We start from the raw sequence: 15377 nt of genomic DNA, 5'->3' as shown, positions 1-15377 counted from the left end.
TAAAGTATGCACAAAACTCCATAACCTACAGTTTACAAGCCTCTCACCCTTACAGTGGACACTCCTTTTTTCTAACCCAGGGCAAATCAGCACCACATAACCAGAGGACTTCACAAATGGAAGGATTTGTGTAAAACCCCCATGTTGTTTTCCCTGTTGTTTAATCTTCTGGTTTTGATAATCCTGTATCTGATCAGGGCTTTGACCTTTGCCTGCTCCCAATTACTGATCCCCCTTTGGATTTGGAAGTTAACCACCTCTTTATATATGACCTTGGGCTGTTTATTGTTAATGTCTTGGGGTATTATTATTGTATTTAATAAGCCTCTTGCAAATGAATCTTAACTGTTTCACTCACCTCTAGATATCCCTCTGAGGGACTTTGATTGTTTTCAAAAAAAAAAAAAAGCAAATAAAAGAAATACCCATTTCCCAGTGTATATTTTAAATCATGACATAATTATAAATAAGTTTGCTGCCACACAATGGTTGGTTGATTTATGATATATATCTCTACCAAATAGTTTTGTTTTGTTTTGCTTTTTAACTTCATGGCTTTTCTTTATAAAAGAAAAAAACACAAGCATTTTGTGCTACTCTAGCATACTTAAATCTTTTAGATGAAACTAATGAGGCATTCATCACAATGCCACAGCTATTGTTGCTGGAATAAAATGGATTGAATAATGAAAACATTTCTTCTCATCTTTTTCCTTTTTCAAGCATGTATATTTTAAAGTGACATATTGAGTTATTTAATTATGCTTTTTTAAATTTTATTTGTTTTTTTTTTTATTTCTTGTTTTCGTTTGTTTTTGAAGCACATATCCTTCTACATAGACAAAAATGTTTCATAGCTTGATATTCTGAAAGAGATTGATCTTTGTTTCACACTGTTAGACAGTCCTGCATAGGAAGTGTCTGTTACCTGCATGATCTGTAATTCCTTGTTCACAAGCAGTCAGGTTTAAGAAAAACATAAGGAAAGGCCATGAAAATTTTTTTTTTAAACAAAATTGCAATTAAAGCAATATATTGTTAGCAGTTTGTTTATGCCCCGAAGGTTTATCTCATTAACTTTTACTTTCAAGCAGTGCATTGTTTCAAAAAACAGACCCAGACTTTTGAAATACGGTCATTTTCTTTTAAGACATAATGTCATGAAAGAAAATCAGCAGTAGAAAAAAACAGATGTTTCAAACTGAGCAGATGGCCATCTAGTTATCAAGAATTATGGTTTGGCTATCAGTAAACATAGCATCATGAAATGGCATATGTGAGAGGGATTAACAGACCGAAGTGAGGGACAAAACCAGACATGATTTGGAGCTAAAGTAAAAAAAGTCAGTGCTGTAGAACTACAAGGAAAGGCATGTAAAGTTATTTACAGCAGCCATGCAGACGTGCTTGAAATATTAATCATAACATCGATTTGGATTTACTATGATATATTTGTATAGAAATAGAATCAGAAAGAGTATCTATATATTAGGGCTTACAATCAATTAAAATATTGAATCGCAATTATTCGCATGATTGTCATTAGTTAACTTGTGATTAACTTTATCACACATTTTTATTTATTTTTACATTTTATATCTAAATGTAACTTAAATTAATACTTTTCAATGTAGGCATGGACAAATATAGATGCTTTATGAAAAAAAAAAATTTATTATTAGTGAAACCATACTCAACAAAGAGCATGAAAACTAGACATGTTTTAAATGTAATACATGTTTTTCAAAGAATTTGTTCATTTCTTTAAGACACATGAAAAAAAAAGAACATAAAAATACCAGGTTCCCATTACTTCTCATTCTCTGCACTAATCAATTTACTTACACAAGCCTGTTTACATTTTCAGATGACAGGACAGCTTGTAAAAATACTCTTGTAAATGTTTGTAAGTAATTATGGTGTTTTAAATTACGTAAATCATCAGGACACCAAATGGTACATTTGATATTTTGCTATCTATTTGTCAGGGTACGGATCACAAACTGAAAGCGGGAGTAGCTCTATCATGTTTATTATGATAAACAGAGCACAACACGGAGTCAGGGAAGTTCACCACACGAGTATAATCCACACGGAAGGCATAATCCTCGAACCGAAGGTAATCCACGGAACCAGTGGGAAATGCTGGCAGTCTTGAGTAAAGTCGGTGTCCGTAGCCATTGAGTAGGTCCGACAAGACTGAGATGGGAATGGAGGCTTATATGGGGAATTGGTACAGATGTCTCTCGTTAATGCCGGGAGCGGCAGAATGAGGCAGAGTGACAGCTACTGAGGGGGGCGTGGCAGGTGGATCCCTGACATTACCCCCCTCTAGGGGCGGCACCTGATGCCCCAAACGCACCCACACCAGGCGGACCAGGGCACTCCGCGGAAAGCCCCGCCAACCATCCAGGGTCTAAGGAGGAGTCCTGGAACACACCAGCAAGAAACCAGGAAAGGTCGGGAAGGACCTGAGGCAAAGCGACGTCCCTTGCGGAGATCTGAGGCAGAGCAACGCCCTCTGCAAAGATCTGGAACAGAGCGACGCCCACTATGGAGATCAGGAACGGAGCGAGGTCTCCTGCGGAGGCCTGGAGTGGAGTGAAGTCCACCACGGAGGTCCGGAACGAAGAGACGCCCTTGGCGAAGACCGGAGAGTGAGCGACGTCCTCGGCAGAGGCTGAGCGGTATTGGAGATTTGTTGCCAGGTTTTTTTTTACAAAAATTCCAATCATTCGATCAGTCAAGCAGCATTCCAAGAGCGTTTTCTATAACAACACTAGGCTGGTTTATTCTGCTTATCTGTACTCACCACATACAATCTAGCTTGTGGGTTTTGCTAATCTATATCTGCTTGTATATCTTGCTTGGGCAATATTGCTAACTTAAAAAAAAAAAAAAAAAAGAGTTAAAAAAAAAAAGAGTTAAATAAAATGTGCTATATACAATACTTCTTCTTCTTCCTTCGGCTTCTCCCATTAGAGGTCGCCACAGTGGATCATCCGTCTCCACAACCCCCATGTCCTCTACATCTGCCTCTGTCACACCAACTGCCTGCATGTCTTCCTTCCCCACATCCATGAACCTCCTCCTTGGCCTTCCTCTTTTCCTCCTTCCTGGTAGCTCCGTCCTAAGCATTCTTCTACCGATATAACCCATGTCCCTCCTCTGCACAAACCATCTCAATCTCAGCTCCCTCACCTTGTCTCTAAAACGTCCTACATGCACTGTCCCTCTAATAAACTCATTCCAATAGCAATATTAAAAATATTTTATTAACTGCTCAGAAAAAAAGACCAAACTACTTAATATGTAGCTTTTTAATACTGCCATTATGTCAACATGTACATGCAGGAAATCTCAAATGAATATAGACTGTATGATTTGATTTCCCCACTCTTTTACCATTAGAATTTCTAATTTAAAGAAAGCATAAACCCATTTGAGCAAAATGATGCAGAAATGAGTTTACATAAATAAAGAAGCTAGTTTACATAGTGCTGCTATAATTGCTAAACTAAATAGTAGGCTAAATTTGGCAAACTTCATAAAAAAAAATGAATTAGTCAGTAATTATTGTAGCACAGATGTAGGAGCAGACAACAGCCAGTTGAGGCAAGAGCAAAAATGGTGCTACTGTTGAATTTTGAATTTTGATTATGGTGATGAAGGTGCATAAAGTTACATTAAGCTACATATTTTTAATTACACTTTATAATACTTTTAAATTTAAAACAGTTTATTATGATTAGAATAAAGATTTAAAAATGCTATAGCTTTACATATGATTGAGCTGCATGAGCCTAAAATTCACAAAAAAATGAACAATCAAAATGGATCTAAAAATATTGTATGAAAGTTAAGTAATAAGTTTGTATGAGGCAAAAGTAGCAGAACTATAGGCACGTGTCCTCATTAGAAAAATTATGTTTATTTGATGAGCTCATTCAGTACCAAAATTATATCTACTCTAGTTCTATAATTTAGACAGTATGCCTGGTTGTCTGAGAAACCAAAAATACCTTTTTATGCCACTGACATTCATTCATTTTGCATATGTTTCAAATGACATATGTTTTATTTATTGTATTTTGACCTATTATTATGGACTTGATTCTACTTAAAGGGCAAAGTAATTTCAGTAGTACTCTAGAGAAATAAGTGCATGTCACTCAATTAGTATTATTATGTTTTTATCTAAGTTACAATGCTCTTCATAAGCAATGGGGCCATAAGCCGACAGTCACCGTTCCTTAAAACTAAAGCTTTTCATTTTCTGCTTAAGAAAACATTCACATCAAGTTTAAGAAAGCACAAAAAATGAAATGCTTTTGAGAAGCTGTGTAGCCTAAATATATCGCTCTCTTCTTCAGGTTAAGAAAAGAAAAAAGACAATATTTACAATGCAAATATATTATTTTTTTATTATTATATTATTTTATTATTTTATTTATATATATATATATATATATATATATATATATATATATATATATATATATATATATATATATATATATATATATATATATATATATAATTTAATGGTTAGGCCCACCTTTATTCATAGTCTTCAAACAGACAGGCAATACTGGCCTTTCACTTGTCATTTTATTTTTTAAAAGCATCTGTATTTATTATTATTTAATATGTTGAAGTAACATTTACAGATTATTAGAGATGATTATATTTACACCATAAAGAATTTTATTCCTAATAACATTGATGTCATCTCTCTATTATCTTTGGTGATATTTTATGATTGTAGTATATGACTATGGTAATTACTTTTCTTCTAGTTGTATTACCTTCAAAGTTTAAACCTTATCCTTGTATCTCTTGCTGATCTGAACTCCATTTACTCATTTTGGAATTGAAATAATCACAGAATAATTTGGTGAGTTCCATTCTATTGCACACATTTCCAATTTATTGCATTGTAATTCAAATATTTGTCCAGTGTCATCTGTATAGAGTGTACAAGTGCTTTTTTCTGTATAGTTAAAATGCACAGGAGCATCACCAACATTTTGAGAGACTATATCTGATTAAAGGTTACTTTATTATGTTTATGTCTAAATCTAAAGTCTTTTAAGAATATAAAGTTGTTTTACTTTAAAAAAAATAATGCCAAACATATACCTTCATATCTGTTCTCAGAGATGTATGAAGGAGTAAAGTATCTTTTTTGTAGTTAAACCATTACCCATTACGTATGATACAGGAACAATATAAAAATATAATCATGAGATGAAGATATAATTGTGGCAGAGTACCAAATTCCTGTGTGTCCAGGGCAAAATACAAATGTTTAATGGAGTGAAGGTTTGAACAATTTTCCAGCTGTGGCTAAGTTTGTAAACTGTGGTTCTTTGTAAATTGTAGATGTAGTTTGTGTGTGAGTGGCTGTTATCTAGTATGTGTGTGTTTAAACATGGACCATGATATTTGACTTCACCTGCCATCTTGTATACATTAAGCTATGACTCTATGACTGCCTATCACACTTATGATAAAATAATGAAATAATAAAATGCATAATTCCTACATGATGTAAATAGCTGAAAAAGTTACAAACTTTGTCAGAAGTCCATATACTATTTCCTGTCTTGTAACTATGAAAAGTTTCTCTAGTGGAACCTTTAATAAAAATATCTCTCTTTTTTTTTTTTTTTTTACAGTATCATCTGTATCATTTACTGTAAAGTATCTTTTTTTGTGTGACTATTCTGTATGTGGAAATCTATCATGCTTGCATTTAGCATGATATGCATCATGCTTGAATGTGTGTTCACTAATCACAAAGTTGTTTTCTGTTTTAAAGTCAGTGGTTTTTTTTTGTTTGTTTTGCTTTTTTTTTTTATTCTTGTTCTTTGTGATTTCAACATTTAAAGTACTCATACTTATGGAATAATAGTTTTCTTCACTTTTGAAGTATTTTAAGTATAAACAGCCTTAAAATGTTTTACTTCATAATGTTTGCTCTTTGTTTTAGAAGCTTACATTTTTTGTTTTGTTTAGCTAACCAAAAATATTTAAGCTATCGGCTTCCTTATAATGTGAATGCTAGGATTTGTGAAATATACTTGGTTTTTGAATAGAGACTACTATACATAATTATCATGGTTAAGCTGTCTGAATCTGTGTATCATATACTGCATCAGTGGAGACCGCAAGGTTACTGTATGTCAACTACCTGTTTAACTTCAATTATGATGCTGTAACATATTCATCTGATGCAGTAACTTTTGTACAATTCTATATACAGATATCACCTTATTTTCTATTTACAGTAGAATATGCCTTACTATAGGATAAAGTCATCTTAGATATGAAATAACTGAAAGGGAGCACTGATAATACACATTTGTGTTTTATATACTCAGATTTGACTTTCTTTTTCAGTAGGATATTGACACAGACATTGCAGGTAAGAAAAACATTGCAAAGTAAATGTATTCGGAGGCTTCAGTTTTAAAGTCAACCCACTCCATCCTCTCCTTCACCAATGAAAACTATGCTGCACCTTTTCCTCACTTCCCTGGGGAGAACAGTCACCTTCTGAAGATCCTATTGAAAAAGGCACACAGAAAATAAAACCTAGCTACTATATACAGTAACTATATATTACCAAATACCAGTTATAGAAGCATACAATATGTCACAGTAGTTGGACACACAGGAATTTGGTACTCTGCCACAATTATATCTTCATCTCATGATTATATTTTTATATTGTTCCTGTATCATACGTAATGGGTAATGGTTTAACTACAAAAAAGATACTTTACTCCTTCATACATCTCTGAGAACAGATATGAAGGTATATGTTTGGCATTATTTTTTTAAAGTAAAACATAACTTTATATTCTTAAAAGACTTTAGATTTAGACATAAACATAATAAAGTAACCTTTAATCAGATATAGTCTCTCAAAATGTTGGTGATGCTCCTGTGCATTTTAACTATACAGAAAAAAGCACTTGTACACTCTATACAGATGACACTGGACAAATATTTGAATTACAATGCAATAAATTGGAAATGTGTGCAATAGAATGGAACTCACCAAATTATTCTGTGATTATTTCAATTCCAAAATGAGTAAATGGAGTTCAGATCAGCAAGAGATACAAGGATAAGGTTTAAACTTTGAAGGTAATACAACTAGAAGAAAAGTAATTACCATAGTCATATACTACAATCATAAAATATCACCAAAGATAATAGAGAGATGACATCAATGTTATTAGGAATAAAATTCTTTATGGTGTAAATATAATCATCTCTAATAATCTGTAAATGTTACTTCAACATATTAAATAATAATAAATACAGATGCTTTTAAAAAATAAAATGACAAGTGAAAGGCCAGTATTGCCTGTCTGTTTGAAGACTATGAATAAAGGTGGGCCTAACCATAAACATAAATAATAAAATTATATATATATATATATATATATATATATATATATATATATATATATATATATATATATATATATATATATATATATATATAAAATAAAATAATAAAATAATATAATAATAAAAAAATAATATATTTGCATTGTAAATATTGTCTTTTTTCTTTTCTTAACCTGAAGAAGAGAGCGATATATTTAGGCTACACAGCTTCTCAAAAGCATTTCATTTTTTGTGCTTTCTTAAACTTGATGTGAATGTTTTCTTAAGCAGAAAATGAAAAGCTTTAGTTTTAAGGAACGGTGACTGTCGGCTTATGGCCCCATTGCTTATGAAGAGCATTGTAACTTAGATAAAAACATAATAATACTAATTGAGTGACATGCACTTATTTCTCTAGAGTACTACTGAAATTACTTTGCCCTTTAAGTAGAATCAAGTCCATAATTTAGTGGTGTGTTTTGAAGGTGGTATATGGGTTAAGAACATTATTAGAGTTTGTTATTGGTTGAGGAAAAAATAAGATAAATAATATAGTGCAGCTTGGCAAACTGCTTATGGGTGAAAATACCAATATTTGTTTGTAGAATAAGATTAATGATTTGATATTTACACTGGTGGACAGATATAGCATCCCTGCCATTATGTAAAACAGTACAAATACCATGCTTAAATATTACTCCAGTAAAAGTACTCTTTATTTTGCATTTCTACTTGGTTAAACCACAAAAGTACTTGCTTTTAAATGAATTTAAGTATCGACAGTTAAAGTACTGATGTATAGATGCTATATCTGAATATCTTAAGCTATTCATTGTTCCATTCTCCAGTGCATAATAAGTTTTTACAGAGAGAATGTTCTATTTTTCTATTTTTACAGACATATAGAGTATCCTAACAGGACAGTAATTCTGACCAGAACCATGGGGCTACAGTATATATACTGTATATATATATATATATATATATATATATATATATATATATATATATATATATATATATATATATATATATATATATATATATATATATATATATATATACAGTGAGGAAAATAAGTATTTGAACACCCTGCTATTTTGCAAGTTCTCCCACTTAGAAATCATGGAGGGGTCTGAAATTGTAGTGCATGTCCACTGTGAGAGACATAATCTAAAAAAAAAAATTCTGAAATCACAATATATAATTTTTTAACTATTTATTTGTATGATACAGCTGCAAATAAGTATGTGAACACCTGAGAAAGTCAATGTTAATATTTGGTACAGTAGCCTTTGTTTGCAGTTACAGAGGTCAGACGTTTCCTGTAGTTTTTCACCAGGTTTGCACACACTGCAGGAGGGATTTTAGCCCACTCCTCCACACAGATCTTCTCTAGATCAGTCAGGTTTCTGGCCTGTCACTGAGAAACACGGAGTTTGAGCTCCCTCCAAAGATTCTCTATTGGGTTTAGGTCTGGAGACTGGCTAGGCAACGCCAGAACCTTGATATGCTTCTTACAGAGCCACTCCTTGGTTATCCTGGCTGTGTGCTTCGGGTCATTGTCATGTTGGAAGACCCAGCCTCGACCCATCTTCAATGTTTTAACTGAGGGAAGGAGGTTGTTCCCCAAAATCTCGCAATACATGGCCCTGGTCATCCTCTCCTTAATACAGTGCAGTCGCCCTGTCCCATGTGCAGAAAAACACCCCCAAAGCATGATGCTACCACCCCCATGCTTCACAGTAGGGATGGTGTTCTTGGGATGGTACTCATCACTCTTCTTCCTCCAAACACGTTTAGTGGAACTATGACCCAAAAGATCTATTTTGGTCTCATCTGACCACATGACTTTCTCACATGACTCCTCTGGATCATCCAAATGGTCATTGGCAAACTTAAGACGTGCCTGGACATGTGCTGGTTTAAGCAGGGGAACCTTCTGTGCCATGCATGATTTTAAACCATGACGTCTTAGTGTATTACCAACAGTAACCTTGGAAACGGTGGTCCCAGCTCTTTTCAGGTCATTGACCAGCTCCTCCCGTGTAGTTCTGGGCTGATTTCTCACCTTCCTTAGGATCATTGAGACCCCACAAGGTGAGATCTTGCATGGAGCCCCAGTCCGAGGGAGATTGAGGTCATTGAGGGTCAGAATTCTAGCTGATAGACAGGTGTTCAAATACTTATTTGCAGCTGTATCATACAAATAAATAGTTTAAAAATCATACATTGTGATTTCTGGATTATTTTTTTTTTTAGATTATGTCTCTCACAGTGGACATGCACCTACGATGACAATTTCAGACCCCTCCATGATTTCTAAGTGGGAGAACTTGCAAAATAGCAGGGTGTTCAAATACTTATTTTCCTCACTGTATATATATATATATATATATATATATATATATATATATATATATATATATATATATATATATATATATATATATATATACACAACAATCTGTGCACTGTTTATTGATTTTTTTATTTTATTATTATAGTTGATTTTTATTCCTGTCTTTCTTTCTATAATGGTTAGAAAATTGCTCTAACCCAAGTAATGGTGTCTACAGAAATATCTGTCAACTTAATGAATAACTAATAGTTGTTTTAGCCCTGACTGTGCTTTTAGCTCTCATTTTCACTACACTTTGCTACACTTTTAATAAAAACATTAAAAATAAAACAAAAACAAAATAATTTCTGGCACAAATGAGCTCACTATTATGCAAGGTGTTGCAATTAAAGCAGCGGTTTAACAGGTCAATCTGAAAGGCAAGAGAATATGAGATAAACGTTTTAAAAAGAGGGTGAGTATATAGGTATGGTAGATATTCCGTATGTGGCAAAATATTATTTGCCAGATTAGGGAACAACACAATGGCTCTAACACATAACAGTATCTGCTTATAGCAGAAACATGCTGTTCCGTTCAACTATACAATTTTTCATTTGTTAGGTAAAACAAATAAATATTATGCTGGTTATCTGCTGTGACCTTTGACACATCCTTCATATTGTCCATTTTTATCTACATTAATTTGTACTAATGGACACCTTGTCCTCCAACAATGCATTGTTTTGTTATCGACCACATTTCCTGCCTGCTCATTTTATCCAGAAATTCTGGCTGATTGTCTCACTCTTCCTACTGACACTGATTACATGCACAAACAATGTGTTTACCAAATTCTTCCTGCAACGAGGCGGCGCTAAGTACAATATTGTTTGCCTAATAAGCTCATAAACACTAAATGCTAGCATCCTGTGACAGTCAGCAGTATGGGCTGTAAATAAAAGCCAGCTATTTTAATAGCTGAGGAGATTTAACCATCTAAAATTATAAAAATAAATAAATAAATAAATAAACTACCCTATAGATGCATACTCAATTAATTATCGAATACTAGACATCTAATACATGCATAAGTGTGCACATTCATTAATAAATGTGGCAGCCTTACAGCTGCTTCTCAGTCCAACAGGCTCACTCCTGGAGCTTCTGTTGCATTTCAGATAGAGCCACAGTCAAACAATTCCATTTCCTTGGACCATCGTCATCTAAGTTCAGCACATCAATATTAAAAGATCAATTGCATTAATCTACTATGGACATAAAGCCTCTTCAGCACTATAGCCTGGTGCTTATACTGTCATCAAGCATGTAACTTTCCTATTAGCAAGCCTAGCTTGTTATTTGTCCCAATAACATGATTTTCTGAAAGTATTCAGTACAACCAAACCAAATTATTCCTTGGTATACTTTTTATTGTCACGTTCTAGAAAACATATACCAGAGTGTTTTATTAATTGTCTTTTAAAAGTGGAACCAGCTAAGATACCTTTTGTACATTTAGTACTGTATATATTGTTTACATGAGAAGGTATATACTGTATAGTGGCTCTTAGTTAGTTGATGAATAGAGATTGAAGGTACAACAATGGTGCTTAAAGTGCCTTAAATTATTTTTAAAGGTAAAGATACATACTTGGTACAAGATGTACCCTTAATGGTCCCTCCTCAGTGACAAGGAACCAGACATTTTCAAAATACATGTTGACGCAAGCGTAATTAGCTAGTTAACATTGGGGTGTTGCTATTTTGGCTGACGCAAGACAAATTTTGTGGATGCTTGATGTGGTCTGCTGATGTGGCTGAAGCAGTGCAAAAGTGGGTTTTAATGTTTAATATCTGCTGACACAGTGAAATTTTTCAAACTTATGTGGGTCCAGAACCATTGCCTCCCAAGACATCTGAGCGCATATGCAGTAATAAGACAGTAAATCGCATTTCTTACAATGTAGTGTGGCTATAGTTTTAGATGAATTGTATCAAGGCATTGATGCAAAAATGAGCAGTCATTAATTGGTTCTCATTTATTATAGTTGTATCTCAGTCAATAGATATCAATAATTGGACTCTATGCATGTACAATAATAATAATAATAATAATAATATTATATAATAATATTTTAAAATGCAACAAATAAGCTGAAAATAGTCGTCCAATATGTAATGATTTGCTAATTAAATGTAATTCTAAATCATATGATTTATTGTACAATTATTCTACAGAACCTATTTTTTATTAATCAGTGGTATCATCAAATATTAAATGAAAATGGCATTGTGTGAAAACCTAAGGTTTCCAGCCCCACTATTTGCATCAAAATAAATAACCACTTAACCAAATTAACATATTTATAATTATAAATACAGAACAAGCAGCAAATAAGAACAAGCAACTTAACTATTAAAGTCCAGTTTACACTGAAGGCGTTTGTCATTTAGTTAAGCTTATGTCTTATTTAGTGTATAAATCCTCACCAGCTGTAAAACACACTATAGAAATGTGTCCCTATTTCTTAGAACACACTTAGCAATTAAATTTACCTGTATATAAATCAGTCTTTCAAAACTGTTGAAAATTGTCTTTGTAGTCAATCAGGTCAAAGCATGAAATATAAAGAAACTAAAGTAGATAACCTTGCCTGATAAAGAAATTTGGAAATCGTTTATTATTGTTTTGTTTTTTTTAAGGTTTTGTTATGTTTCTTCTTTTAATAAAGGTTAAAACTGTCAGACATTTGGTCCCCATTAAGAAATCGAAATGTGATTGTCCCCAAACAATCCACCTTTCTACACACACTTTAGGTGGATATGCTAAAAGTCAGAATTTAGGTTGTTTGTGTTAACATTTAGTTTATGTGCTCACTTACACTGGGAATGCAATTCATTCATTCATTCATTTTCTCCCGCTTATCCGTAATTCGGGTCGCGGGGGCAGCAGTCTAAGCAGGCCCCCGCCTGCTGCCCAATCCTCACAGCACCGTCCCTTACGATCCCTCCTGCAGGTGGTGAGCCCACGGAAAGGCGGCCCTACATCACTCCGACGTCACGGACCATGGTATTTCCCTCGTAAGGGACCCCTGGAGCATAGAGGGTTAAGGGCCTTGCTCAAGGGCCCAAGAGCGGCAGCTTGGCGATACCGGGGCTTGAACCCCAGACCTTCCGATCGGCAACCCAGCGCCTTACCCGCTGGAGCCACCACTCCCCCGGAATGCAATTTAATAGCATTTTAATCTATTTCTATTTGTTCCTTTTACCACCTAAATAGCACATTCTTACATCACATTGTGCAGGTGTTTGGGCAGGTGTTTGATATATGTCAGGTAGTTGTTGCAGTGGTAAAAGAGTGTTCAATTGACAATTGAAAACAGGGGGAATAGAAAATCTAAAAGAGTTCAGGGTCTACAAAGCAACTTCAGTTGTAAGAAAGGAGTCATAGTCAGTATTCAAAGGTTTGGCTGCATAAAACCATGAAATTTGGTGCAAGCCAAACTTCACTGTGTACTTATCCCTACCTCCCAACTTCTTTCTGCACATAAAATATACACTCTATTCAGATGAAATATGAATAAGGAATATGTTTCCTCAAAACATTCTGACAACACATCCAAAATCCACCACAGCTAAGCCTATATAATATCTATAGCGCTTGTCTGAGAAACCCTCTTAAGTATTGCTTTTGTAATTTTAGATTTTGCTCTGTATTTAAAATATTGTATATGAAGAAATTATTTTAATGTACTTACACGTACTGTGGTTAAGGTAACTATAATAAGAAAATACTGTTTGTGACAAATGAGAGCTGTTGAACTGTAAAAAAACACAAAAATAAATATTTATGCTCTGTTTATATACAGGTCAGTGCTGTTATTGAATGGAAAATGTTGTCATATTTGCAATGTTGTATTAATAAAAAAACATCAATATGAATAAACATGCAAGAAGTAATAATAAGTTGTTTAATTTTCAACATATTTTGAAATATAATACATATTTTATAATGAAGTGCAGATTTTCAGGATTAAATAAAGATGAAATGCATCTCACAGACCAGATGTGTAATCACTTTAGTGGTTTTGTTACTATTTGTTACTACAAACTACAACTGGCAAGTTTTATATCTGTTTGACTTTCCATTGACCAACCACATTTGTTTGCAACTAATAAAATCAATAATTTCATGCCATTTGTTTCTGACTATATATTTCCTTGGCTAGATACTGTAAAAACTAAGAGTTACTGTACAGTATGTATACTATATATATATATATATATATATATATATATATCTTTAGAGCTACAGTGTATCAACAGGCTCAGCAGAAACAAATTGTTCACAATAAGAATAGGCCAATTTAAAGTGAATAATTTCACACAGGACATCTGGCCCAGTGCAGAGTCAAACATATGTTTAGAGAGAGTAAAGAGGCAATAAGTCCCTTTGGAGTACTGTAACCATACTGACCCCTGCTGGATGGACAGACACGCAAAGTTTATCATGGGTATAAATTTATAGTGTGTACATGTACTGTATTTTGATGCTGTTCTTGTTACGCATGAGCATACTAAGAGAAACTGCCTTGAAGAAGCATCAGAGTGCATGCAGTGCAAAAGGGGAGAACATAAAAGCAGTGTGAGAGAGAAAGCGAGAGAGAGAGAGAGAGAGAGAGAGAGAGAGAGAGAGAGAGAGAAAGAGAAAGAGACAATGAAAGAAATCTTGGCTGATTTGAATATGCTGTGCATACACACAAATGGATTTTGTATAAATCACATTCTAAAAACAGTATTTGCAATAGTGCTGACCCTAATCTTAATCGTTGCGGGTTATAATTATATCTTTATCCTCATCGACAGTTCCTTCGCTCACACAACAGCTAACAACCAGGAAGGTTGACTCTGAACATGTGTTTCTCTCAGACACTCAGCCCTGCCACCCTATCTTTACAAATGGCTGCTCATGCTACGTCAAAGGGGAGGTCACTCTCACACCTATGTATGCATACTTGAGCTCACAGATGCCTGAAATAGGTAAGTGTCACTCTGACAGAGAGAAGAGATATACCATTCCTTGCACTCAGAGAACAAGAGCAATTATTTTTGAAAAGACTCTCAGGCAAGCATGACTATGGCATTGATGGAATTTAAACACACTCTCTTCAGACTATTGGAAAAATGCTTTCTGTTTCAGAAATCCACATGAATTTTAACAAAATCCAACCATTTGTTTAAATCAGTTCATTTCAGCTGCCTTCAGTTACGCATCAATGTAAGCGACTCTTCCAGCACACATGTAACCAGTCTGTAGGACTGTGAGACACGAGCTGTGTGTCACTGCAATTGGGTCATTATGAGTCCTTATATCTTACTCATGGCTCTGCATCACCTATCCGATGTGCCAGTCTGTGTGAGCATCTGAATCAATAACTCACACTGCTATAATTTCAGAGATTCTCTTCAGAATTCAATAAATAACCAGAGGGGTAGTAAAGTTTTCCAATGAAAAATGTTTGTTTGTTAAAGGTTTACAATTTAGACATAAATATCTGGTTGGAATCCCAGAACATTGTCCAGTTGTAGTACTGTGCAACAAAGTGCTATTCAGTCATGCAAATTT

The 15377-nt window shown here is 34.0% G+C and overlaps 1 protein-coding gene across 1 annotated transcript in view; it reads right to left on the bottom strand.

Annotated features, from left to right (window-relative positions):
• Positions 1-6539: 6539 nt before the first annotated feature.
• Positions 6540-15377, bottom strand: part of iftap (intraflagellar transport associated protein) — a 130623-nt gene continuing 121785 nt past the window's right edge. Inside the window, exon 6 of the mRNA XM_083547596.1 lies at positions 6540-6570. Within this exon, the coding sequence (XP_083403722.1) occupies positions 6555-6570 (16 nt within the window). The 3' untranslated portion in view covers positions 6540-6554. The remainder of the gene's footprint in view (positions 6571-15377) is intronic.

Source organism: Silurus aristotelis (genome assembly GCF_946808225.1).
Source record: "Silurus aristotelis genome assembly, chromosome: 7".
Classification (NCBI taxonomy): Eukaryota; Metazoa; Chordata; class Actinopteri; order Siluriformes; family Siluridae; genus Silurus; species Silurus aristotelis.
This window is presented reverse-complemented; position numbering and strand designations above follow the sequence as displayed.